This window comes from Apteryx rowi, unplaced genomic scaffold (assembly GCF_003343035.1).
Source record: "Apteryx rowi isolate R43461 unplaced genomic scaffold, aptRow1 scaffold_54, whole genome shotgun sequence".
NCBI classification, from domain to species: Eukaryota; Metazoa; Chordata; class Aves; order Apterygiformes; family Apterygidae; genus Apteryx; species Apteryx rowi.
Window position 1 is genome coordinate 1,693,673 of NW_020450805.1, and position 25,862 is coordinate 1,719,534.

Sequence of the window (25,862 nt, forward strand, 5' to 3'; positions counted from 1 at the left end):
GCCTGGTCTTTTTGGGTTACCTGCAAAATACCATCTGTCTGTCTTCCTACGTGTTTCCCCTCTCCCCACCTCCACAGTGTCAATTAGTCTGATCATAATAGTTAAAAGGTTCCTACAAACTTTTTCCTCCTATGCCTTCAAGCCATCATGGCTAAAATAGCTTTGTACTCTCTCCTGAAACATAGTTTTGTGTTCCCCTTTCTTAAAAGGGCACTCTGTTCCTGTGGTTCTGCAAAGTACTTTTCATGCTCAAGCTTGTGAAGAATTGTTTAAACACCTATGTATAAGTGGAACTCCAAAGATACGATTGCATACTGGCCTTCTGCTTGTTCAGCTGTGTGGAGGAGAAAGATGGTGGGGCCAGTTTCTTTCAAACGTACTGCAGGAATTGTACAATTCGGAGCAACTTCTCATATTCCCACAAGACAGGTAAGGTGCAAGTCTATATTGTATATTATTATCTGTGCATCACTTTTAAATAAATCCATGGTTCATAACATCTGGATTGATGAAAAAATATGACAATGGTGCTCATTTGTCTGTTACACTGATTTAAGAACTAACTCCAAAATAACAATGCAGATGTTAAATGTCTGATTACAGTTGTTTCATCATTTGTTGCTATGACTGCAATAAGCTGCAGTTTCTCCTTACTCAAAGGGATTGGACAGAGATTTCTGGGGAATATTGCTGCTGTTTGCATACCTAGCGGGACTGCTCTCCAGTAATAGAAATCGCCTTCTCCTTTATCAGGATAAATGCGCCCTCATCACAGAGCTGCTGTTTAGTGCTTTTGGAAGTAGGAATGAGACTGAAAGCACAGTGTTAGTATTTAAAACAAAAGCCTTCTCTGAGATAAGACCAAACAAACAACTGTAGAGCTGAGAATTAAACGTTAGATGTGGTGGTCATTTCAGATTGTTGATTGAGGTCTTTAAAAGAAAGTGATAAACATGTTTAGAATATCAGTCAGATGTATTTGCTGTTCTGTAACATTCTGCCTTCTTTGGGTTGTCATATTTATGTTTTTATACTTTTTATAAATGGATTAATTTAAGGATGTAAGAATATTGGATTTAATTCTGTACTTCTGTTATTCAGCCTATTGTATGTAGTAAAACGGATAAGATCTTGTTTCAGAAGATGTACAAAGTGGAACAGAACAAGTAACTACTGACCTCTTGAGGGTAAAAGACTGAGCAACCTAAAATACCACATTATCCTTATGACAATAGAATTTGAAATCCAGTTAACTTGCTGGCCTACAGTGCTGCTTTCTTTAGCAATATGTGTCTCAGAGGAGAGCCTAGGGGAACATTATTCCATAAGGGGTATTTCAGAATATCACTGAATCAGGAAAAAATAAAATTAATTCTTAAATACTGAAATTTTATTTTTAGGGTCTTCATGTTGCTTTCTTGCATTGGCCAAAGATCACTTAGCAACAGTGGCGTTTTAGAAAGTTTACTTAATCTCCTGGATAACCTGCTGTCACCACTGCAACCTCATTTACCTGTGCACAGAAGAACTGAAGGTAGCCCTCTAATTTGGAAGCTATGCTTTCCTATTCATTATAGCTAGAAAATTAAGAGACTAGCTCATAATTTTCAGTGTATTAAAACAAGAACATGCTTTTGTTTATTGTATTTTCAACACACAATTGTCTTTTAAAACATGCTGAAATTCCTTGTTTTTTAGGTGCTAAAAGTGAGTTATTTATTTTTCTCCTGTTTAAACTTGAGCAAAATCTGTTTGGTTACTTCTAACTCAGCTAGGAGGCTTTCAAATWTTAGTGAAATGGGGGAAAGGAAATCCAGTGTGTGGACAGCTCTGCTGAATTTGGAATTTAGTACCTTTTTTTTGTTCATGAGATCCGTTCTAAGTTACAAGCATTTGAAGTGAAATGCAGCTCCTGAAGAAAAGCTTATTAAGTGTATTCTTAAGCTTTTTGCAAACTACTAGGGTGTTTTGGGGTGTTTTTTTGTGTTTTTTGTTTGTTTGTTTGTTTGTAATCACAAGGATTTTACATCTTGACTCTACCAAAAGAATACTGAAATTATATTCTGCAGACTTGATTTTTTTTATTTTTTTTTTGTGTTTTCTTAACTGTCCTAAGTTTGAAGAAAATGCTTGATTTCAAAAACATCAAACTCTAGGCTACTGCATAACCTGAAAGCAGCGCATTGTAGAAGATATGTCTTTTAAAAGTCTCGGAGTTGTGAAGTTGGTAAATGCTAACTGAGACTCTGTCCTTACTTTYTACCCTGTCTCCTGATGCAAACAAGACTACAATGGATGTCAGAAGCTGTCCTATTGCTCCCCTGTGGTCTGCCATGTATTTTCTCTCTCTTGGCCATATCCTGCTATAGTCTCTGACTAGTTTGAAACAAATCCAAGCTTCCATCTCCTCTACCTCTGTTTGCACTCTCCCCACAGCTGTCAATTCCTTTCATAGCTCTTGCCTTACTAGTTGTCCTCACGGAGGACTTTAGGAAGCAGGAGAAGTAACTGATACTTCAGAGCTTTATTTGCTGGTCTTCCAGCTTCCTTTCTCCTGGACAGTACAGGTGAGTACTAGGGCATTATTATGTGTGATGGAAGCATCAGGTATGGCAGAAGAAATTTCTATTTGAGAGCTACCAAGCATAACTAAGGGTCAAAGGGGTGAAAAATTACTAGGGCAAAAAGTCAAAAAACAAAGGACAATCAGAAAAAGAGGTGAGTGTTGTGGGTAGAGAGAATTTATAACATTGGAGGCAGAGGGGAAGAAAGGAATAAGCAAAGACTGTTGGGGGGAAGGAGAGAGGAGTTAAAATTCTGGATAAACACAAGAGTTTTAAGAGACAGAAGGAAAAAAATTGCAGTTGTTTAAATAGAAATATAAAAGGGTATATAATTCATTCTGCAGCAGACTCCTTTCTTTTTATTCTGCACACCACGGTGGTCATCACTAAAGAGATCCATTTCTCTTCTTGCCATTTAGTCTGCATTTCCTGTTCAGGTCTTGTTATTGGGATGCCTCCTGTTCCTCTGCCTGCTTGAGGTGGACTGTTTTCTTACCGCTATTAAGGATCCTAGAGTAAAAACTCAGGGCATAGGTCCTATTGCTTAGGCTGCAAAGAGCTAGATGTGACTGGACAAGTAGTTTCTGTGCCTTGGCCTTCTTGTTTGATCCAGAAATAATGATAGTTTGAGTTGACTAAAGCTTTTTTGAGATCAGTGCATGGAAAATGTGATATAATTAGATGTGGCTCAGCAGTATGCACAGATATGAAAACGTATATATAACCTGTAGTATTAATAACTTTGCTCTACTGGTATTATGTAAAAGTATGCAGTTTGTGCAGTGACAGTGATCAAGGGGTCATTCGTTGTAGGTTTCTGGTCATTATTGAATGAGTTCACTTTAGAACTATTCATTTAGATTTACTCATGCACACAAAAATTTATCTTGCCTGATGTATAATCTGTTTTTTCCTATCTGCCTGTGCAGAAATATATACATTTAATGTGTGAGACAAATAAGCAATAGCTAGTTATTATTGCCACCAGCATATTTCATCTAGTTTGAACTCAGTCTTGGCTTTCCCATATTTGATTAAGATGGCTGCCTGAAAATAAACTAAAAAGGAATAAAAATGAAACTAGTTGGGTGCGAGGGTATAACTGTCTTATGGGATTTTATGTGACTGTCTCATGAGAGCCTTGGTTGATGGAGGAATTTCACACTGTGGAATTTGAATCATCTAATTTATATGCTTTAATGCAGGCACCTGTCATTCTCCGTTTGCATCAAGGGAGTTTAGTCTTATAATTTTAGATTTCTTTTTTTAATTGCCATTTAATTTCTAGCTTTAGCAGTAGAGGGGAAGTTTTTGACTTCTCTCTCCATCTGACTAGAATTGTGACTTTTGCACTTTAATTCTACAGCAAATGTTTGATTTCTTCCCTCATTCATGACTACTCAGATTGTTATGCTTATGGAAAAAAAAAAAACAGAAATCTTTGTGGCTCAATAAAGTGTGTTTTGTATAATGCCTTTTTATGATTTCTTTAAAAAGTATCTTGTTACGGCTTCAAAACTTTATTAAGGCACTCAAATCTATTTCTTTTTAAGGAGTATTAGACATTCCCATGATCAGCTGGGTTGTAATGCTGGTATCCAGACTGCTGGATTATGTAGCTACTGTTGAAGATGAAGCAGCCACAGCCAAGAAACCTTTGAATGGAAAAGAAAGGGAACGATTTCTGACAGGTATGTACTGCTTGTTTTCAAGTACATGTCAAAACTTGGTTGTTGTGGGTATAGGTTTTAGAGCTGTTCAAATTTTTTTAAAATATAGTATTTTCAATTCACTTAAAATTGAAATTTTAGAAACAGATGTTTTGATCACTTTATTTGCACCCCTATATCTGCTTCTTTACCTTCCCTTTCCCACAGAAACATGGTATATAGATAGATAGATCTGTGTRTGKGTGTGTGTGTGTGTATATTTTTATATACATATATATATTTGTGTGTGTGTATATGTATATACACACATATCTGTTTGTCTCTCTTCCCACCCCCCACTCCCCCAAGTGATAGATTAAAAACTTGGTTTTATTTTCTAAAATATAATATGCTGTTACTTGGACTTGAGAGAATATCATATTGCGGCAGTTTATATTGTGAGAATGAGCAACGGTATGACTTGACACATGTTTTGGTATTTGCTGTGGTATCTGTATCCAGTATATAAGAATATGTTTTAAGTGTTTTTTTGGATTTTTTTGTTAATATTTAAGTGGATTAGCTATGGTTTTCTTCGAATAGCTTACCTAAAAAATGAAAAGTGGAAAGCTTTCATGTTTTGGAGGCTGTTCAGGCATTTTTAGTTAGGTCAGTCTTGCTTTACCCCCTTATATATTTTAAAAAGAATGAAAACAGGATAATGCCACTGCCTTTTAAAATTTCTAGGAGTATTACCATCACTAGGGATAGTTGCATGACACTAACAGAATTATTTTGCTTGTTTCTTTAGTGTTTAGTGTATGGAGATTTTAACCATTATTGCATTGTAAATGTTTTTTTTCTCTGGAGTTAAGCAAGGCTTAATAAGATGGATTAATATCTACTTTTTTTTTTTTTTTTTTCCTATTTCCATTAGGAAACCAGTGGAGTTTTATTAATAACAGCCTTCACACTCAGAGTCTGAGCAGATCTACTAAGGGCAACAGTAGCCTAGACAGACTATATTCCAGAAAGATCAGAAAACAGCTTGTTCATCATAAACAGGTGACTTCCAGCATGATACTGGCTGTTTTCACAGAAGATACTTTATAGTATATCTCATTTCTTGAAAAAACAGCTTTGGCCTTGGGACTCATTCAACCTTGCTTTTGCATAGGTCTGGTTCTGTAGCTAAAGGCTGCCTATCTTCTTTGACATTTGTCTCAAACTGTGGGGCATGGGATCTGCTGGAAGAACAAATCCTGGAGTGTACTGTTGCTCTCTGTGGCCCATATTTGATAATAAATATAATTAACTTTCTAGATAAATCTGGGTACATGTGAGTGCACGCTCCTAGAGGGATGACCAGCTGAGATTTAACAGTTGATAATTCTTAAGATACTAAATTTTCATTTCTGAATACAACCATGCAGGTTTTATGACCCTGGTCACATTATGTCTTGAGCTGATTTTAAAATACTGTTTTTTCTTAAACGTCACCTGTTCTGAGTCTACCAGTGGCCCCTGAAGGTATCTCAGTTGAAGTTGTGTATAAGCTATATTAGAAAAGTTCAAGTTACAGTTTGAACTGAAGATTACTATCATATGTAAACACTGATCCTTTTAACATCTTATTGCTTAAATTTTCATTTTTTCCTATTAACATTTTCTTTTAGCAACTTAACTTATTAAAAGCAAAGCAGAAGGCTTTGGTGGAACAGATGGAAAAAGAGAAAATACAAAGCAACAAAGGATCATCATACAAACTTTTAGTAGAACAGGCAAAACTAAAGCAGGCTACTTCAAAGGTATGATGCTCTGAAACTGTAACTGACTTCTTGCCCTTTGTGTGAAAAGACTTGTTCCTGCAAAGTCATTTTTGTCCTAGGTTGATCTTATTTAAAAAAGGTGTTTCATCCTGGCTGTTATCAAGGATATTTTGTTTGCTGAATACAGCCGCAATTTGGAAGTGTCTTGCACTGGGAAAAATAGTTTATCTTCTACAGAGACTTTTTAGGTGATCCTAGCCAAAATCACTAGCAATCCTGTAGCTTTGGGAATGCCAGTCATATATTTAAACTTTTGCATAACATATACAAATAAAAAATGTAAGATAGTATTTTAGATGGCTAACTTCTATGCATGAGATTCTTCTGGATGCTGTCCTGGTTGAGAAGCCAGAAGTTAATTATCACAGCAGACTGTCTCCCCAAATCAAGAAATACTACTGAGAATATTTTCTGAGCTTTCTCAGAAGCTTCTTAGCTTTCCAAAAAAACACGTATCACATAAATTGTGGCATCTTTTAGTAAGCCCCAGATACTGGGAGTGAATATGCTGGTGAAGGCATGATTTTCGTTATGAAACGAAGTGTTGAAATTTAGGGATCTCTGGAGATGGCAACGTGGACTTTGCAGGGAACACAGAAAAGGTGCAATTCCTTTTAGCTACCAGATTTGAGTATCTCTTTAAACATTTACTATGTGATTCCAGAAGTACTGCTGTCTGTTAGGGTGACTGAAAGTAGGACTGCAGAAGAAGATTATAGAATATTGGACCTTCAAGGCATTCTAAACAGAAATCTTATAACAACTTATGATAATTTTGCTGCTCCAGCCCACCCCCCGTAGGGTTAAACATCAGCATATTTTAGTAAGCCCTACATTTTCACTAACTCTGCTTGTCATGAGCTGTTCTTTCCTGTGCTATCTTCTGCTCTATTCCAACAGATTTTATCAGTGCCCCCCTTGAAATACCTTTTAATGACTCGCTGGCTGAAATATGCTGTCAAGTTAAGCTATATAGGTTCACTTTACAGCAGCCATGTTGCATTCAAAAAAGCATGTTAAGCTAAGGAGTCTTCCACCTGAAATATCTTAACAGCTAGCTGTGGTTTTACTGTACACTTGATAAATTGCATTTCATGCAGATTTTACTACTTCACCTACTAATCACTTTCCGTTGTTACAAGCTGTGAGTAACTTAAACATTTGTTCCATTTAGGAAAAAGCTGAGACATTTGTCTTGGTAAATAGCTCTTTCTCTAGTCTACTTCAGTATCTAGTATTTAAGTGAAATTACAAGGGGCATTTGTGTTATCTAATCTTAGACTGCTTGTGTAGTTGATACAGTGAACTGAACTGCTAAATGAGTGCCTTTGGTGGGTTGGAGGATTAAAAGCACCTACTTTTCTCCACTGGATTTGTAGACCCTATGTCAAGAAGGTGGTAGTTTAGGATTTGGGGTATCGGAATGGCTCAGTTTGCAGTGGCTGATGGGTACTTTATAATTTGTAAGTGTTAAGGATTATAGCTCTAGAGTATCAATTACTGTGGAATACAGCATGAGCTCTTTGTCATCTTTGATTCTGAAGTTTGACTTAAAGTTGTCTGCCTAAGGGTATAGAAGAACTTTTGTTTACAAGCTTTAAACTGATTTTAGAAAGTGCTGATGATTACTAACTGAGAAGTCAGCATCCTTGTAAGGGTAAATTTCCATTTTAGCTATTTCTGTATGCAGCTGGATTCATGGTAGCCCTCACTCTATATGCAGGTCTAGAAATATGAAAAAAAACCCTCCTAAAATGTGTACTCCTTATATTTTTTATGGCAAACAAAGGCTTTATTGGCACTTATTGTAAGGAACAGAATAACTTGGTTCTGACTCTGTCACTTGACATGTTATGCTGCCAAACCAAATTTGTGCCAGTAAAACCTTAATTCTATTCCAAATTCTCATGTATTCTCAGACTCTCCTTTCCTTTCCGAAGTTTTATGGCTACTGTTGTTGCCTCACATTTTCACTGGGGAAAGGTCCAGAGCTTATTTTTAAAATGTGTAACCATTAATTTAATAATTTCTGCAGCACTTCAAGGACTTAATACGCTTACGTCGGACTGCAGAATGGCCTCGTTCTACGTTAGATACAGAAGTATCAACAACAAAAGAAACTCCAGAAATTGAACCACTTCCATTTACACTGGCACATGAACGTTGTATTTCTGTAGTGCAGAAGCTGGCACTCTTTCTCTTGTCAATGGACTTTACTTGTCATGCAGATTTACTTCTGTTTGTTTGTAAGGTAAACAGAATACGGAGCCTCTTTCTATGCTTGCAATGGAGACCACATGAAATTAGCTTTCTGATTGATTTTTGCTTGTGTGGTAAAAAAATTATCTGTAGCATTAACATTTTTAATAATTTCTAGTGATAGTGTTTTCTGATCTGTCAGCTGTTGGGTACCTTGTAATGATATGATGGCTTCAAAATTATCTAGAAAAAGTAGCTTTTCATGTAGGGACATTTGTATGGTTCTAAAATTATTTACATTAGTCAGTTCTTCAGATTTTGGTATTCAGAAAGCTGATTTGACCTCTTCAAGCAAAGTAAATCAGAAAATTGAAGTGGAATTTTGAAATCTAAATGCTATTAGCGAGGTTTTTCTGAATGTGGTGTTCAGATTCTGTCTTGTTTTCCCCCCTCTTCATCCTCAAGAAGAAAAGTTAGAGCTGAAGCTGTAATTTATCTCCTGCTGTCTTTTAGAAGATTAAGCATACAGGAGTTTAGGCGTTCTGTAATTTGAAAAACAAAGACTTAGTGGGAATACCAGGTAACAGGCTATTGTTGCAGGATAAATTTCCTGCTGAAAAAGCTAAAGAAACCTTAAAAAAGAAAATAAGGCTGTTCTATAGCTCGGTCTTTAGAAAACCTTACAGTTAAAAGGCAACTGACTTTGGATCACAAGTCCAAAGCTAAGAAACATAAACTTGTTCTCCATCTATCTTGAATCTAAGAGAAGGAGGATGTTGGCTGAATAAGTAAAAGTCAAATCTGCTTTCCACCGTTTTTTCTTCATAGGAACCATTACAGGGGAATCAAAACTCTTTTCCAGCCTCTCAGCAAACCCTGCTACTGCACTGGGGAACAGTTCCCCTGTTCAGAGTGTCTCTTACAGATGAACAGGTGTCTTGGTCAGCATTTTGTCCTCTTCTGTTGTCAAACTGGAGGTCTCTGCAGATGACTGTTGAGGCTGAACTCCAATCTATAGATGACCTGACAAAAATTAGGTTCTTACATCAAAGCAAGAAAATGTTGTTGTGGTCAGTTAAATCTGTCACACTGTAGACCCACTTAAATCCCATAGCTGCATAACACTTCATCTGTTCTGTAAGTGGAATGGAGGATCCCTTTTTCTAGAGTCGGAACTGTATCTGAAATATATTGTGTTTACTGCTTAGTGCTGTAAGTGTCAAGATTTGAAATTGTCCAAATGTGCTATGACTGGATGGGTTAGATATTGCACCTAGAGAAGGAATGGCGTTGAAAGAACTTGAAGTTACACCTAGCTCCATCATATTTGATGGCTATAGTTGATAAACCTGTTCAGTATTCCTAACTGCTATATTTTTGGCCATCACTCTTTATCCAGAAGAATCTTGGAACCGATATCTCAAATTAGATCAGCACTACTTATTTTAAAATGAGAACTTTTCTTAATTCATAGTTATTTCTGACTTCCATGTAACTTTGGCCAGTTTATTACAACATCCCAAACTTAATGCATGAGTTCTGAGCATGGACTTTACAGCAAAGCAACTGGTGCTTGATTTATTTTGGGGACAGACTTCTTCCTTGGGCCTATTCCATCCATCCAAAAACTTCTGTGGTTTTTTTTTTTTGTTTTTGTTTTGTTTTGTTTTGTTTTTAATACTATGGATTCTCCTAAGGCTGTTTGTATAGGGTTTTCCTTTTTTTGAGAAGATTCTATTAAGTGTTATTTAGCATTCTCTTAAGAACCGATTTCATGCAGATATGAATATTTGTAGATGATTCATGACCTTAAACATGCTTGATTCACCTCTGACATTTAAGAAATGGAGCAGTGCCTCAGTTAGGTTTTTCCATTCCAAAATTGCTCAATCTTTGAAGACTGCGGTTAAACATAAGGTATTTTTGTAGCATTATGTTTCTGTAAAAACATTCCTGAGATTAGTTTCTAACACGTTTTAAAAAAAGGTTATGTGGAACTAAACAATTTCAGAGAACATAGAGCAAAGTGGTGCTCTTGATGGACAGTGAAAGCAGTCACTGATGCACAGTGAAAAGTCCCCAGCAATAAAGTAGAGAGGTGAATTTCATAGATGAAATGTGGGACTACAGTTTGCCACTTTTCAGGAAGGTTGATGCTTGGATATTTTGTGTTCAGGGTTCTTTTTTGTTTTTGTTGTTTTTGTTTTTTAAACAGTACAGTTTGGTATCTCTAGCTGTTGAGAACTTTGTCTCGATTTTGATGGATTAATTCTTGTGGGGGGTGGAATTCAATGTAGTTATGTATTTCTCTTTTTTTATAGGTACTTGCTAGAATTGCAAATGCTACAAGGCCAACAATACATTTGTGTGAGATTGTGAATGAAACTCAACTGGAAAGATTATTGTTGCTTCTGGTTGGGACCGATTTTAACAGAGGAGACATCTCTTGGGGAGGAGCATGGGCTCAGTATTCTCTGACTTGTATGCTGCAGGATATTTTAGCAGGTTTGTTTGAAGTTCCTATTTTTCACAATGTGTGTTACAATGGAAACTTCTTTCGTTAATGTTTGGGGTTTTTGTTATTACATTAGAGTCTAGTGCTCTGATTAAGTTGGTAAGAAAAATCTTGAAAGGCTTCACAAAGCAAACTGAGATTACTCTGGAGTAAATACAATTTGAAATCTTTGATTATCAGTTAATCCTGAATTAGCAACTTTTGCATCTAAAAGTTAAGAATATTTCAACCCTGTAATAATACAGTAGACCCTGTTTATTTGCAAATTACTTAGAGCTCCTTCCCTTGAAGAAGTATCTCTTAAAGAATTTAGAGTTATGCAAGGAAAACACAGTTGGCCCAGACACTGGGACATTGGTTTGAAACTAGAATACAGTTTGAGCTAGTAATGGAGTTGTCTGCTTAATGTAATGTGTAGGAGAATTGTTGGCACCTATTGCAGCTGAAGCTATGGAAGAAGGTGCTTTGGGAGAAGATGCTGGAGCTTCAGCTGGGGATTCTGATGACTCTCTCCAGCAATCAACAGTTCAATTAGTGGAGACCATAGATGAGCCGTTGACACATGACATCACAGGTAAATGTTTTAATCTGTAGCATATTTCAAATAGAAAGCTGCTATTTTGACAAAACTTTAAAATAATCATATTCTTAAATCATTTTCAAACTTTTTTTTTGTTTAACAGTGTATGTGGTGGAAGAGGTTTTTATGCATATGTATATGTATGTATATAAAAAATACACACACACACAGAGCCAGTTAGGTAATTAAAATTCTATTGCCTTTAGGACGCCATTGCCATATGTACATTATTCCATGTGTCATGCATAGCTGGAGTTCTGGTGTTTTATTATTCATTTTTAAATATGAACATTAGTAATACAAACCGTCCAATTATCAATATTTTAATCAGCAGAATGACTAGTTCATTTTTTTTTTTTTAATCTGATATTTACCCAAGTGAACTTAGCTTGCCAACAGCTTGTAATTCAGTTTTTTTCATTGAGTTCCCTTGATGAGCAAGCATAAAATTTAGGTTTGTTTCTAATGTGATATTGGTTCAGGAACTTGATTGTTACAGTAATGGATAACTTATTGATGTAGAATACTAATATCTGTAATTTATAAACACAGTATTTAATAATACTAACACCTGTACGTTTAAGAAATGTTTGTTTTGAAAGCTTGTTTCAATCTCAGTTTTTTAATAAAATACTACTCTGGTACCAGTTATGCTTTGCCAAGTGAATAGATGTTGAAAGTAGAACTGTATTTTACTCTTCTTAAATGCTTTATACAAGGCAAAAGAAAAACCTAACATGGTGGTTTGGGGAGGTTAGTGTGAGGTATTGAAGGTATGTATGAGTGTTTGAAACTTACTATTTATTTTCTTAAATTTGAAAGTATTTGAGTAGGCACTTTGATAGTACTCACATCTCAGTAAAATCACTGTTGAAGCTTCAGTATTTTTGTTCCTTTTTTTACTTCAGTTCTCAAATCAAGAAAAGGTACTAAATATTACTGATACTGACACACAGTGAGACTTCATTTTGCTGTAGTGTGAAAATTTAAAACCATTGCAGGTTTAGTATGATTTGGAGTGATTTGGGGGTTGTGATAGAAGAGCAAAGATGAGAAAGGTCTGTTTGCTTTTTYAGATTGCCTTTGACTTTAATCCTAGTTAAAAATTAGGCCCACAACTAAGTAGCTAAGTTTTCTTCGTTGCAATTGGCTATGGTCAGAAGAGCGGTTCTGTTCCGTCCTAGACCCATGTTAAAAATGTGGCATACTAATATTCTGCATTCATTGTTTCAATTCAAATATCTGTCTTGGAGAAGACAGCATCATTTTTAACATCAAATATATATGTATTTTTTAAAAAAGTTGAAATACTTTTTCTCTCTTCCTATCTTTTTTTTTTCAAAATCTATCAGAATATCAGTACAGAGTTGTTGGTGATAGGTTAATTTGTTTCTGAAAACATAGACAAAATATGAGCAGTCCTTCTACCTAGTTTTACATGTTATTGTTTAAAAAAAAAAAGTATTTTTTCTGATTTAAAAGTCAATTTTTAAAACCTTTTAAAAAGTCAAATTTGATAACATTCATTAACTTTTTCCAAAGAGCTGTAAATATTAAAAGCATTAAAATTATCCAATAAGTATATGATATAACCCTGTTTTATAATTTATACTTGGCAGTATTAAAGCTGTTTTAATCATTCAAAGGTGCTCCACCTCTGTCATCTTTGGAAAAAGACAAAGACATTGACCTGGAATTACTGCAAGACCTGATGGAAGTTGATATTGATCCTTTGGATATTGATTTGGAAAAAGATCCCCTTGCAGCCAAAGTCTTCAAGGTAAGACACGCATGATTTTTCGGGATAACCTTTACATGTGAAACCTTTCTATTTTCCACTTTTAACTAGTGATATTTTATGTCATTAGACCTACTTCTAGCTTTGTGTAAAGATTTTATGTACGACAGGACAGAATGTAAATATGAAATGCGTTCACATCTCAGATGACCACAAAATGTTTTGCTTTTACATGAAGATATCCATATTTTAATGGGAGGTTCCGAGTTTACTCATAATTTAGCACGTAGTAAAGATAACAGAAGCATAAAAGAAAGAAGATCCAGTCTTGTTTATTTTCATTACAAGTAGAGTACCATTTGCTTCTGTGATTGATCTTAGAAATTAATAAAGCTGGTTCTTTCTGTACCTTTTTTTTTTTTTTTTTAATGGCAAGGTCATTGGCAGTAGGTTAATGCTTAGACCAGCCTGAGGCTGGGAATGGAAGCAGATAACTTCAAAACTATCTCATCATGGAACAAGGAAAATTATTAGATGCTTTTTTCATATTAAAAGAGAATCTAAACATAATTATATCAGAGGTAGTAAAATTACATTTAGACAGAGTAGTAGTCAAGGTATATTAAAGAACCACAGCTGCTTATAATAAAATGTTGAGCCTCTTTTCTCTATCCATAATAATGAAATACTTATTTGGAGTTTTCCCACTCCTCTCAGTATGGAGTTAAACCTTCAGCCTCATTTAAATTAATCTAAATTAACTTTCTCACCACTTGCTCAGACACTACTGCAATTTTTTCTTTTCTTTCTTTCTTATTCCCTTGTATGTCTTTCCAATAATTACCTATCATGTAAAGATTTCTTTCTTTAAAACTCTCTTGACCAAAATATTCCACTTCTTGCTTAATCTTTGTGATATCAGTGTCTACTTTCTTCCTTCATTCTGCTATCGTCTCATTTGGCGTGACCCTTCATTCTGCTTCTTCCACGGATGTCTTCGTGATCTCATTGCCTGATTGGATGTCCTCGACGAAACGGCCAATAAAAACATCGTTCTTCATCCTCCTTAAGATTTGCTCCTGCTATGCCATTTTTATAAAATGATAATTGATACAGGATCTTGCCATTAGAAATTAGCTAGGCATACATAACTTGCTTTAATATAGTCTTATACTACTGTTTTCTCTCATTCTTGCAGTCCATACGCCCTCTTAGTGTCTTAAATTGAGACACTTGAGCAGAAATTATTCAACTCTTTCTTTTGCAGACCCCAGCACAAATAATCCCTGAGCCTCACTGAGGCCTCAAGGTACTTTAATAGTACAATTATATTAATAATGTAGTATTCTGTCTTCATGAATAACTCCTCAAAATATCTGTGTAATACTCCACTTCCAAATTTATAGTATGGTAAAAATGTGTAAATAAAAACTGACGGTAACATTTTCAAATTGGGTTTTTGAATCTCTGAGACATCTAACTAAGTTGCTGGATTTTGAAAATTACTAAGCCTTCAGTAGTTTACACAGCAACAAAAATTGAAACAAAATTTTCTAAAGGTATTGGATCCAATCTTCTGGTTTTAATTTTTGTAGCTACCATGTTTCTTGTTAGTCATTACAAATTTTATTCTTCTACTTAGGCAGTGTAAAGAATTGCTGAATTTTTTGTTATTGTTTATTTTTGTGTTTGTGTTTGTTTTTTAAGCCTATAAGCAGCACCTGGTATGATTACTGGGGTGCTGATTATGGTACCTACAATTACAATCCTTACATCGGAGGTGTTGGAATTCCTGTTGCAAAACCACCAGTAACTACAGAGAAGAATGGATCACAGACTGTGAGCGTATCAGTCTCCCAAGGTGAGCAGTGTAGTAAAGTTCTGTTKTAGGGTGTCTTTTTTTGTGGTGCTGCATTCCACATATCAGTGCATCAAATTAATGTTAACCATCTCTGTATGCATTAAACGGAAAGAATTAAATTTTATATATGCCACAGTTCTTCTGTGATAAGCAAGAGAATGTTATGCAAGGTTTATATTTAAAATTGAGTCTAACAGCAGAAAAATTTCTCCTTTTCTAATATTTTTAGAATGCACACAGGCATACAGTCAGTTTGTAATCACCTATAAAACAGGAATGATTTAAAAGTTTGGAAGCTCTTATTGGCTGATATTTTGTATAGTTAGCTCTATCCTAAGGAATAAGGTGGCACACTTGTTTAGTTTGCAGGAGTATTTTTGACCTGGGGAGATAGACCTTTCCCCTCCCACATTTCCTTTGGTGAGAAATAGCTTTTAGTCCTTGTTTGAGGGTTATTAGTTTGGGGGGAAAAAAATAGGCTTAAACATAAGCAAATTTAGACATGTGATATTTAAGTAACTATGAAAAGGTRTCTGTATGTGTGTTTCAGAAAAAAATTACAATGTTAAACTTAGTATTTTATTAATTATATATTTCAAACCTCCAAGAATCTTATGCTCAAAGTTTCTACATTCTGTTTCCATCACACACACAAGTGAATCTTCCTATCAGTGATACTGAGTGGGTTTTTTTGTTTTTTTTTGTTTTTTTAGTTAGTTTAGTACGGACAGTGTATCTATATTACTTGCAGTTAGAGTAAATAAATATGTCTCTGATATAATTCAGTTTTACTCTGTTTGTTGCCTTGTGTAGCTTTAGATGCACGTCTAGAAGTTGGACTTGAACAGCAGGCTGAGCTGATGCTGAAAATGATGTCCACCCTGGAGGCTGATTCCATCCTACAGGCATTAACAAACACATCTCCTACATGTAACTACATGTTGTCAAATCATTCTCTTCACATAATGACCATGATACTTTGAAATTTGTACTATTTTTTTTCTTCTGCCACTTAACAGCTTAGAAAAAACTGTATTCCACTAGAATTTTATTATGAGACTGAGCTTTAGAAATATTTCTTTATTCAGTTCTTTGAATTGTGTGTTTATATATATATATTTAAGAAATTCTGTGAAACTGGTCAACTATGCTGGATTTCTCTTACAGTACTAATAGTCCTTTGGAGAAATTGTTCTAATTTTCTCATCTAAGTGCAAGTGAAACTTAAATTTCCTATTTTTGTGAGGCCTAATTCTCACCTTGGAAACTGCTTCATACTTGACAGGGAAAAAAATTTGAGTAGTATTTTGAACCCAGCTATCCAGTGAGCTTTGTGTTGTAAAAACACCTGCAATGTTGGCTGACTTTTGAACATATTTTCAGTGGGTTTCAGTGAGTTTCACCACCCATCTTGTTGAAGTGTGCTTCTTTGTAGCTCTCCAGGGTACCTTAATATGCATGCAATTATCTGAATATCTGGTTACCAGTGATGAAGTGGATTTAGTGATATCCTTAGACTTTATTTTCCAGAAGCTTATCATTGACTATGATAGTTTTATTGTAATGCTTAAAAGAGATTTCCCAACCACAGTGTTCAAAAGACTTTCAGAAATAAGTGTTTGGCAAGAACAGTGAAAATGTGTGTCCGTGGGCTCACTTTCCAAACACTGTTTGGAAAGATGGAGATGTCTGGCATTCAATTATGCCTTTAACAGTATAGTAATCAATAGTCTAGCAGACCTGAACACTAGATTGAAGATGTTCTCATAAATTATAAAATAAATTTCTTTTTCTTAAATATAAAATCTAAGTAAATAAATATGAAATTACTTTTAGAAACTTCCACAAAATAATCTATGGGTGGGGGGCTTCTGTGTTTTGTTTGGTTTGTTATTTTTTTCTAGTAACCCAGTCTCCCAGTGGAACAGATGATTCATTGCTGAGAGGGTTACATGCTGCAAACCAGAATGCCCAGTTGATTGTACAGTTGTCATCTATACCTATGCTGAGTGCATGCTTCAACAAACTCTTTTCCATGCTTCAAGTTCACCATGTTCAGGTATAGAATTATGAACTTTCAAATGTTTTGATATTATTTCTCTCTAAATTTGAAATTTGTTTTCTAATATTTCTTACTACTTCAGAAAGAATGGTAAGCGACCTGTTAGGCCAGTTTATTACTTTTGAAGTTGTCATGGACAATAGTACCGATAATGTAATAAACATACAGAAAGCTTTTATCAGATAGGACATTTTCTTGTTACAGGGGAAAGTAGGTTTGTGTACTTTTGCAATATTCAAAAACACAGTTTGTAGTTTCACTAAAAGGTAATTGCTACCTTATCAGTGAAGACTCTCACTAAGTTTGCAGTCTCCATTCAAACCCAGATGGATAAAGCTGTGAACAGCCTGGTCTCACATCATACTTGACCCTTCTTTGAGCAAAAGGCTGGTCTAGATAACCTCCAGAGGTCCCTTCCAACCTGAATTATCCTGTTATCCTAAAAGTTGAAAGCAGAAGTATGCTTTTTAGTTATATTATCAACACTTTTTTTAAGGTATACAAAAGGAATGCTGTGCGTATTATATATGYATGGTTACCTGTTTATGTTTTAATTTGGATGATTGACTGCATCCTCAACTGTTCTTTAAATATCTCATACAAAACATAGTTTGTGGGATAAAGGACTTTGGTGCTTTCTGAGAACATCTAAATAGTGAGTTTTCTCAAGAGAGTGATTCAGAGTAAACATCTGTGCCTCTCTGATAGTACAGGAGGTCTCCCAGTTGTTAAATTGGCTTCTGTGAATATGAATAATTTTGGATGACTATTAAACATCCCTTGACTATGTTCATTGAGACATTTCAAAAGCTTACATGCAATCATGTAAGTTAAAATAGCAAGGTGATGATATAGGTGTTTCTGAGCAATGTGTAAAACTGCCTTTTTTAACAGAAGTTTGAAGAGAAAAGAAACTTTGTAAGAGAATTTGAACCAACTGAAAAGAAATGCATTACCAGAACACAGCAAAAGCATTTGCGAATTATGCTGAACTTGACTTGAATATTCTGTTTATCGGAAGCTTCATATCCAGTACAGGAGAGTGTGTATTTGATTGTTGTGAGTGGAAACAGTAGCAGCTGAGAATGTGGATAAGACTTTTTAAAATCAAAACAGACAACTTCTCTCATTTTTAGGTTCTGGGAAAACGCATGTGTTTGGTCTGATGGTGTCTTTTTTTTTTTTCTTCTTCTTTTTTTCAGCTTGAATCCCTTTTACAGTTATGGCTTACATTAAGCCTGAATTCCAGCTCCTCTGGAAGTAAAGATAATGGCGCTGATATTTTCCTGTATAACGCTAATCGAATACCTGTAATTTCTTTGAACCAAGGTAAAATACATTAAATTGTGAAAATGAATTTGCAGGAGGTACGAGATAAGATTTTTGAAAATGCACAATTTTTGCTTCATAGTATTCTTGTTGAGATCAGTGGTGGAATTTCTGTGTTGTTATTAAAGAGCTCTTGGACTTTTATTTTCTTAACATTGAAACTCTGGAGTTAATATGTAATTGAGAGGCAGTTCCTTGAATGTGTTTTTGTGAAATCTCTTCAGAACTTAAATTGTAAAATTGGTGGTTCTTAATTCATCATTCTTTACTTCCAAAAAAACTTTTCTTAAATACACTCCTTAGTCTAAGGCAGACCGTGCACCTGTATGCACTTCTCTGGTAAATTTATTCTGCTGATAACAGTCCTATGCCCTGTTTATTATTATCAAAGGAGGCTAATGAGTGGGGAAGACTTTTACTCTGTGGCTTCAGTCTACTAATCTAGTACAAAGACATGTCTAGTTATTTTTCTTCTATAAATTCAAGTGGTTTAAAAAAATCTGTGGTATCTTGTGCTGATAGTTCAAACCTGAGTGCCTACTCTAATAAGCCTGTTACACTGAGTTCCATGAGAAACTTTTTTGATGTAACTCAAGTAATTTGTTTGTATCTTTTTTTTTTTTTTTTCCTGAGATGGCAGGATTTTGGCATTGCAGAAAATTCTTTAGGTCATTTCCTCTGAAGTGCTGGTGAAGGTTTCTTTTCCTAATTTTCTGGGTGAATAGTTGTCAAAACAAAGTAAATATAACAGACTCACTATAAACTTCTTATTTTGACTGTAATACCCTGAAGATTAATGCTTGGAAAAAACATGTTTTTCTTGACAGCATCTGTAACTAGCTTTCTATCAGTTCTGGCATGGTATCCTAATACCTTACTCCGGACATGGTGCCTTGTGCTTCACAGCCTAACTCTCATGACAAATATGCAGCTTAATGGTGAGTTGTGGGTTACGTTGACTGTTTTTATGATGTACAAATGAGTGTGCATTCCCATCCCAAAGACTACCAAAACTTTCCATTTCTCAGGTAAGTACTTTGGCTCTCCATAACTTCAGGCTTTTCAAGAGTGGGCTTCTTGAATTTCTCATACCACAGAAGCTGAAACCTTAGTGGTAAAAGAAAAGGCCCTTACAAATAGGTTAGCAATGTCTTCTAAATAAAGGAATTTTAGAATGAGATAAAGATTGTTGGGCATTAGCTTTGTATTTGGGGAGCAGGTAGCAGAGAGTGAGGATTAAGGCTGTGAGAAAGAGATTCATATTCTTCTGAGGCAGTAGGAATATTTCTGTACATATCCAGGGACTAGTCGCTGCTTATAGAAAGCTATAAGAAGATAAGTCCGTAAAAGCTGAATCTTTTCAGAAAGAAATAAAGCCCTTTCATTTCTCTTCCCTGTGCTCACTAAATTATCTTGCATGCTGCATATGGCTCCTTAACATTGTACAAATAATCTCCCTTTGTGAATGAGATTTTGCCGGAAGTCAGACAGAAGTTAAAGGATACAATTTCTAAATGACAAATTTTAGCTTCTAAATGGGTTACTATCATAGGGCAGCTTTTGTGAGGAATGCTTTTGTGGCCATATCCCCAAAGCATTCTAAAGAAGATACCAAGTAGTAAATAGGACTTTGGAGACAAATCTTTGAAAACCTACATATTAGACCAAGTCAGAACTCTCTTAAATACTGTTTTCAGCTGTTACTGAGGTTGGTCAAATGCAAGTTAAGTGTCAACTTTGTTTTGAGTCGAGTTTCTGTTGTATGCCATCTAGCTCTGTAATGCTTTATGCTATGAAATACAAATTGTTCACATGATGCTTCACTTATTGACGGGTAATGGTTAGGGGTATTCTTCTTTTAACTCACTAGGATGTCAGTTACAGTTAATTGGGAGTAAGTTGGGTTAGTCTTACTAGCAGTGTGTGATTATAAAATGAGGTTCTTTAATACCCCGAAATCTAACACCCCCCAAAATGTGTTCATTTGTGGACTATCTACACTTATTTAAAAAACAAAATATAGTTTTATTCAGATGACTGCAGATGTAATAAACCTGTTTATATGCAATCAGCTTTGTAAAATAATCAGGAAGGCACCTCTTCTGGATATGATAATCCTAATTAGATAATCCCATTTGCTGTTTCAGAAACCAGAAACAACTTAGTAGATGTGTAGCCAGTAATAGATGGTCACTAAACTCTGTTTGCAGGTTGGCATTTTAGTTGTGAGAAAACCCCGCTATGGTTATTTTTCTAGACCACTGGAGCAAAGCCTTCTTAGTGAACTTGCTTCTCAAATTGGCAGCATTTTTGTTTAGTTGAAATTCATTATCGTCATTTGGCAGGTTATGTTCACATGCAGTCATTCTGTTTTCCCCACCCTTTCTTGAAAAGGGCCATTTCATACTCTTCCATCCGTTCAAGATCCAAGGTCTGGCCTTATTTGCATTTTGTGTATTCTCTTTGAACCCTCTTCTGACTTCTGAATTACTCTACTCTCAAGACTGCAGGTTCAGTCATCATTATTACATCAAGAGATCAGTAAATTTTAAGTTCTTGTCATCGACCTTCCTGTCACATCGAAAATAAGGTAGTCCTTGAGATCTCATCCTGATTTTATTTTCAAAGCTGTTTCTGACTAAGTTTTTTTTTTTTTTCTTTTTCCAAAACTTCAGACTTCTCCAGTGGTAATCAGGGTTTGTTTTTGTGGGTTTTGTTTGTTTTATTGGTTTGGTTTTTTTTAACCTGAGCATAGGGCAGATTTCTTACAGGAACTGTCCTTTGTTGGGAATTTGTGAGAAACTGCCCTCTAGGGCAGGTCATTTTGTGATCAGAAAATCCTATTTCATTATCCTAGTATGTGGCTTCAGAATATGAGAGCTCAGGCTTGTAATTTGCATGCTTCAGAAACACTTACCTGAGGCCTGCAAGATACTTTGCAGGGATTAGCACCCCCCGCCCCACACACACACACCCCAGCACCACTCATTTCAGTTCAGAACGATGACCTTCATTTGATTACAAGATCCAGTGACTGATTTTGGAAGGATGGTGTTTAAAATCAGGTTTTGGTGAGTGACAACGAGAATTCTTTAATTCCATGTAAGGGAAGGTGGGTGTAAGCAAATCCACAGTGGTATCTGGCTAAGAAAAACTTCAGAGCTACCGTTGCTCTAAAGTAAACGGCTGTCATCTGTCAAATCCTTCTGATAATGCATATAGTGGAGAGATCTGTTCCTGTAGCAAGAACTATTCATGCTCTGGTCATGTGTCCTTTTGCATTATCTGTTCTTACATTGGCAGTCACCAGAAGCACAGAAAGAGCAGTGTTTTGAGTATAAACATAACTTGACAGAGCAGATCACGTAGATGCATTCTTCTGAAATCTGAGTTAGTGTCAAACAAAACATATCAGACGAATAAAATGTAGAATTAAAGTGGACTTTTACACTGCAGTGATACTTCCAGCTGTTTAAAAAAAAAATAATAATAATACAACAATAAAACAATGTAGGAGGTAGTGAAGACGTAGTTATTCGGTTATGGCATCAGCTCTGTCATGAAACAGTAGAAAAACTAGAGTGGTTAAAACTAGAAGGAAATGAGCTGAAGGCTAGCATATGGAATTCACTACCCCTTGATGTTAAGAGGAGATGGGGTGGGACTGTCAACTCCGGGGAAGTTCTGGTGTAACATCTGCCTGTATTAAGATGAAAAGTCTTCACAAAAAAGTCCAATTTAATTAACTGTTACAGTACAGCCCTAACAAGTGAAGGCACATGCAGTAGGGAAAAGCTGGGAGTTTTTAAACAATGATGTCTTCAAAGAAACACCAAGTGAACAAATTAAATGACTGAAGTTACACCCCAAACATGCCTGTTCATAAAAATGCAAACACGGGTCTTCTAAAAGCTGCAATTTCAGTGTACTAAAAAACAAACAAACAAAAACAAAAAACAACCACTAATAGCAGTGTTGCTTATCACGCTGTTATGATGGTTGAAAGCTTCATAGAGAAGGAGACAGCATTTCTGATTAATGCCTTTAATTCAAGGTCTCCAAAGAAAATGAAATACCTTCTGTCTTCAAAGATTCAAGAATGCAGGAAAGTATGACAGAAATCTCTTCTTTTTTCAAATAAAAAAACATTTTGAGACTTTTGCATATACACTTTAAAATAAATTAAATGTTCAGTGCTTTCAAACAAACTCAAGTAACATCTAACTTGGAGCTAGATTCCTACTCAAAGTTTATTGAAGGATGCAGTTACATTAAAGCAACAAAAAGTTGCAGAAGTTAGTCATGAAAATAGAATAATTGAATTCAAATTAACTTTGAAGATTGTAAAGGCTTCTCATTTTCATTAGTTATGTCAGCAAGAGCTGAGCATGATTTTAATTGTAGTTTGGCTTAAATTTCATGATAGATTATAACCTGAGGGGCAAAAAACCCTAATATATTAGCTCTAACTGTACATGCAAGAACTATGAGTTTAGCAAATTAGTATCCTTACAGACCTGAGTATCACTTTCATCTCTAGTTTGTATCACAGCATCTCAAAAAAAACCACCACCACCAACAAAAACAACCCCCCCCCCCCCCGAAAACCTACACACTGTTTTCTCGGAGAGGAAAATCAGTGTATTATGTATTTTACTTAACTAAATGCTTAAAGGTGTAGATTCCTTGGAAAATAAACTTGATCAGTTCCTCCAGGTTGGTGTTTCCAAGGCACAGCTTGCAATGGAAGGCCTCTCTTGTTCTGAAAAGTTCAGTCTTTCTTTCACAGAAAATGCTATGGGATGGTTTATTACTTTTATTCAACTCCAGCTATTGCTGTTTCATCAGTCTTAGCCATACATAGTTGTTTTACTACTGATAATGATATATCAGTGAGAAATATATGCTCCATATAGCTGTAAAGGAAATACTTCCAGCCTTAGTTTTCTGCATTCACCTAATGCAAAAAATCTGTTGATAGTTTGGGAATGAAATGCCATTTGATAAGGGGAAATCTTACAGTAAATTATCTTTTGTTTTCTTTCTCTCCTTCCATCTTCCCACAGGGATTTCTTCTCATGGCAAGCCTCTTTCCAACACTATTTTTCAGTGCTCTAGACACTTTTCAATTGAGATAGAAGTAGTCAGGGTTTAATACTGGTTTTGACTGAGACTTTTCATTCCTGATTGGAATATTACTGTTTAGTTTAAGGAAATTAATGTAGGATGATGAAGACTGATAAACAGAATGACCAGGAAGTAGTTTAGTTTTTTGTTCTTTTACATCCTCCCTAATCAGGTATCTTATCGTGATCCAGTGGATGCCAACAAAACTCTCCTGTACCAAAGCACCATTCCCTCTTGATTTAGTTTTTCAAGTGTGGGATAAAATCCAAAACAAATCACATCTTCAGCATGTAATAGCCTGAAATTGTAATTAGATAGGTAAGACATGATAAGAGTAAGTATTTTCATTCAGTAGGTAGCTATGCTTTTCTGAAGTCATGATTTGAGTTGATCGTATATGCCACTATCGAATGAGTAAGATTTCACATTTCATAAAAACTCATTTGTTTGATCATCGAAGGATGTATTCTACTTCTAGTCCCCAAAGCCCCTATCTATTAAGCTCCCTACAGTTTTAGTCAATGATGAGAAGTCTGAGTGTGCCATGGAGAAAAACATCTCGATTGCTTACAGGATAATAGAATGTGTGATCTCTGTCTGATAAAGTAACAAATGCACTTAAACCTTAATAAATTGTGGGACTAATAGAGAGAAACAGGTAAAAATGTCTGAATATATTGCTTCTACAAAATAAAACTCTGTTTTCAGGAATATTGTCTTAACAAGCTTAGAAACAGAGGGAACAGTTTTGGGGGTCTATACTTGTACCTGGTGGAAAACAGTATACTCAAACTTGTAGCCATGAGTAAGCAACTTTTGGTAGCTCATTCTGCCTTGCATGTGTATGCAAGATGAAGTAAGTATAATGGATAAGCAGTATAAATGTTTTTACACTTAACGCTTAAGATTAGAAATTTAATTTTCACATGTTTATTTTTAAGCTGGTCCAAGCAGTACCATCGGAGCTCAGGAAAGTACTGCCCAACTATTGGTGTCAGATCCCAACCTCATTCATGTCTTGGTGAAATTTCTTTCCGGCACCAATCCTCATGGAACAAATCAACACAGTCCACAGGTAACTATCAATTAAAATAACAGAATAACCTTTCATAATAGGGTTTCAGTACACTTGATATGAATATGTGTTTTTCATAATGTGTTGTAGCTATGGCTTATTTTTCTTTTATTTTTAGCCTTAGCTGGTTCTGATAACAACCACAGGGAAGATCATATTGGTAATCTACTATGAGTACTATAACTCATAATTAATCTTTCCTTTTTGCCAACTATTTGGAAACTTTCCATAGGGAGAGTATATCGTGATATGTCGGTGAGTGTTGGGGGTGCATGGCATAGCATGCATGGAAAAGTAATAGAGTTTGGTTAGCTTCCTGAAATCAGACTGGGTTGGGATAAAAATGCTGATGAACATTAAGTTTAAATATGTAACAAGTAGGAAAAGAAAAGAGAAAGACTACAAAAAATGAATCTCTTATGCTTGTATTTTCTGCCTGTTTTGTGAATTAATGTGTCAGTTACTGTTTCTCCTAATTTCAGCTGATGGTTTGTTGCTCTTTACAGTCTTTGGAATATCTGTGAATGGTGAAAAAAAAAGAGTTAACTTATTTGTATGTAATATTTGATAAGAGTCTCCTGGAAAATAGCTATTTTTTTCCAAAACTTAAACATTGTACAATACTATTAATCTAAAACTCTTGCATGTAAATGTGTGAATCCTCATGGATTTTCAGAGTTTGTTCTGTGTAGTGAAGTGTAGTTTGCATTGCTGAAAGGGTAAAATCCTGAGCTGCAAAACAGTTTTAGGCCAAGAACTGAATTATTTTGTTTTTTGTTTTTTGTTTTTTTTTCTCATGGTTGGCAATAGAAAAATGCGTGAAATTGATTCAGAATAGTTGTCCTATGAAAACCCCATAAAATTATTCAGAAAGCAGGTTAAGTTGCATAATACTTTAATGTTCTGAGAAAATGTTTTTTCTGTTAGATACAACTAATATTCTTGAGGACATTTCAGTTTATATATAACTTATTAAAATGCCTTTCCTTCCAGGTTGGGCCAACAGCTACGCAAGCTATGCAAGAATTTCTTACTCGATTACAAGTGCATCTTTCTTCAACATGTCCTCAGATGTTCAGTGAATTTTTATTGAAATTAATACATATACTTTCAACGGAAAGGTAAATCTTGAGTATGTTTTTTTGTTGTTTTGGGGGTTTGTTTTTTGTGTTTTTTGTTTTTTTTTTAATACCATATTTGTCTTTAAAATCTGTGTGGGTTGTGAATCACAGCTGCAACGTGTACATCCCCACTTGCCATACTGTCAAATATTTTATGGAAGCAGTTCTCTGCTGTAGCTGCAGGGCAGCCAGAGGGCTCTGGGCTGCTCCTGG

The 25,862-nt window shown here is 35.3% G+C and overlaps 1 protein-coding gene across 1 annotated transcript in view; it reads left to right on the forward strand.

Moving 5' to 3' along the window:
• Positions 1 to 25,862, forward strand: part of BIRC6 (baculoviral IAP repeat containing 6) — a 201,436-nt gene that overhangs the window by 71,100 nt on the left and 104,474 nt on the right. Inside the window, exons 30-45 of the mRNA XM_026081224.1 lie at positions 210 to 429; positions 1,401 to 1,534; positions 4,118 to 4,255; positions 5,151 to 5,278; positions 5,890 to 6,021; positions 8,078 to 8,293; positions 10,563 to 10,746; positions 11,175 to 11,330; positions 12,983 to 13,116; positions 14,782 to 14,935; positions 15,749 to 15,865; positions 16,840 to 16,994; positions 18,200 to 18,326; positions 19,154 to 19,264; positions 24,395 to 24,528; positions 25,522 to 25,649. Coding sequence (XP_025937009.1) covers positions 210 to 429; positions 1,401 to 1,534; positions 4,118 to 4,255; positions 5,151 to 5,278; positions 5,890 to 6,021; positions 8,078 to 8,293; positions 10,563 to 10,746; positions 11,175 to 11,330; positions 12,983 to 13,116; positions 14,782 to 14,935; positions 15,749 to 15,865; positions 16,840 to 16,994; positions 18,200 to 18,326; positions 19,154 to 19,264; positions 24,395 to 24,528; positions 25,522 to 25,649 — 2,368 coding nt within the window. The remainder of the gene's footprint in view (positions 1 to 209; positions 430 to 1,400; positions 1,535 to 4,117; positions 4,256 to 5,150; positions 5,279 to 5,889; positions 6,022 to 8,077; positions 8,294 to 10,562; positions 10,747 to 11,174; positions 11,331 to 12,982; positions 13,117 to 14,781; positions 14,936 to 15,748; positions 15,866 to 16,839; positions 16,995 to 18,199; positions 18,327 to 19,153; positions 19,265 to 24,394; positions 24,529 to 25,521; positions 25,650 to 25,862) is intronic.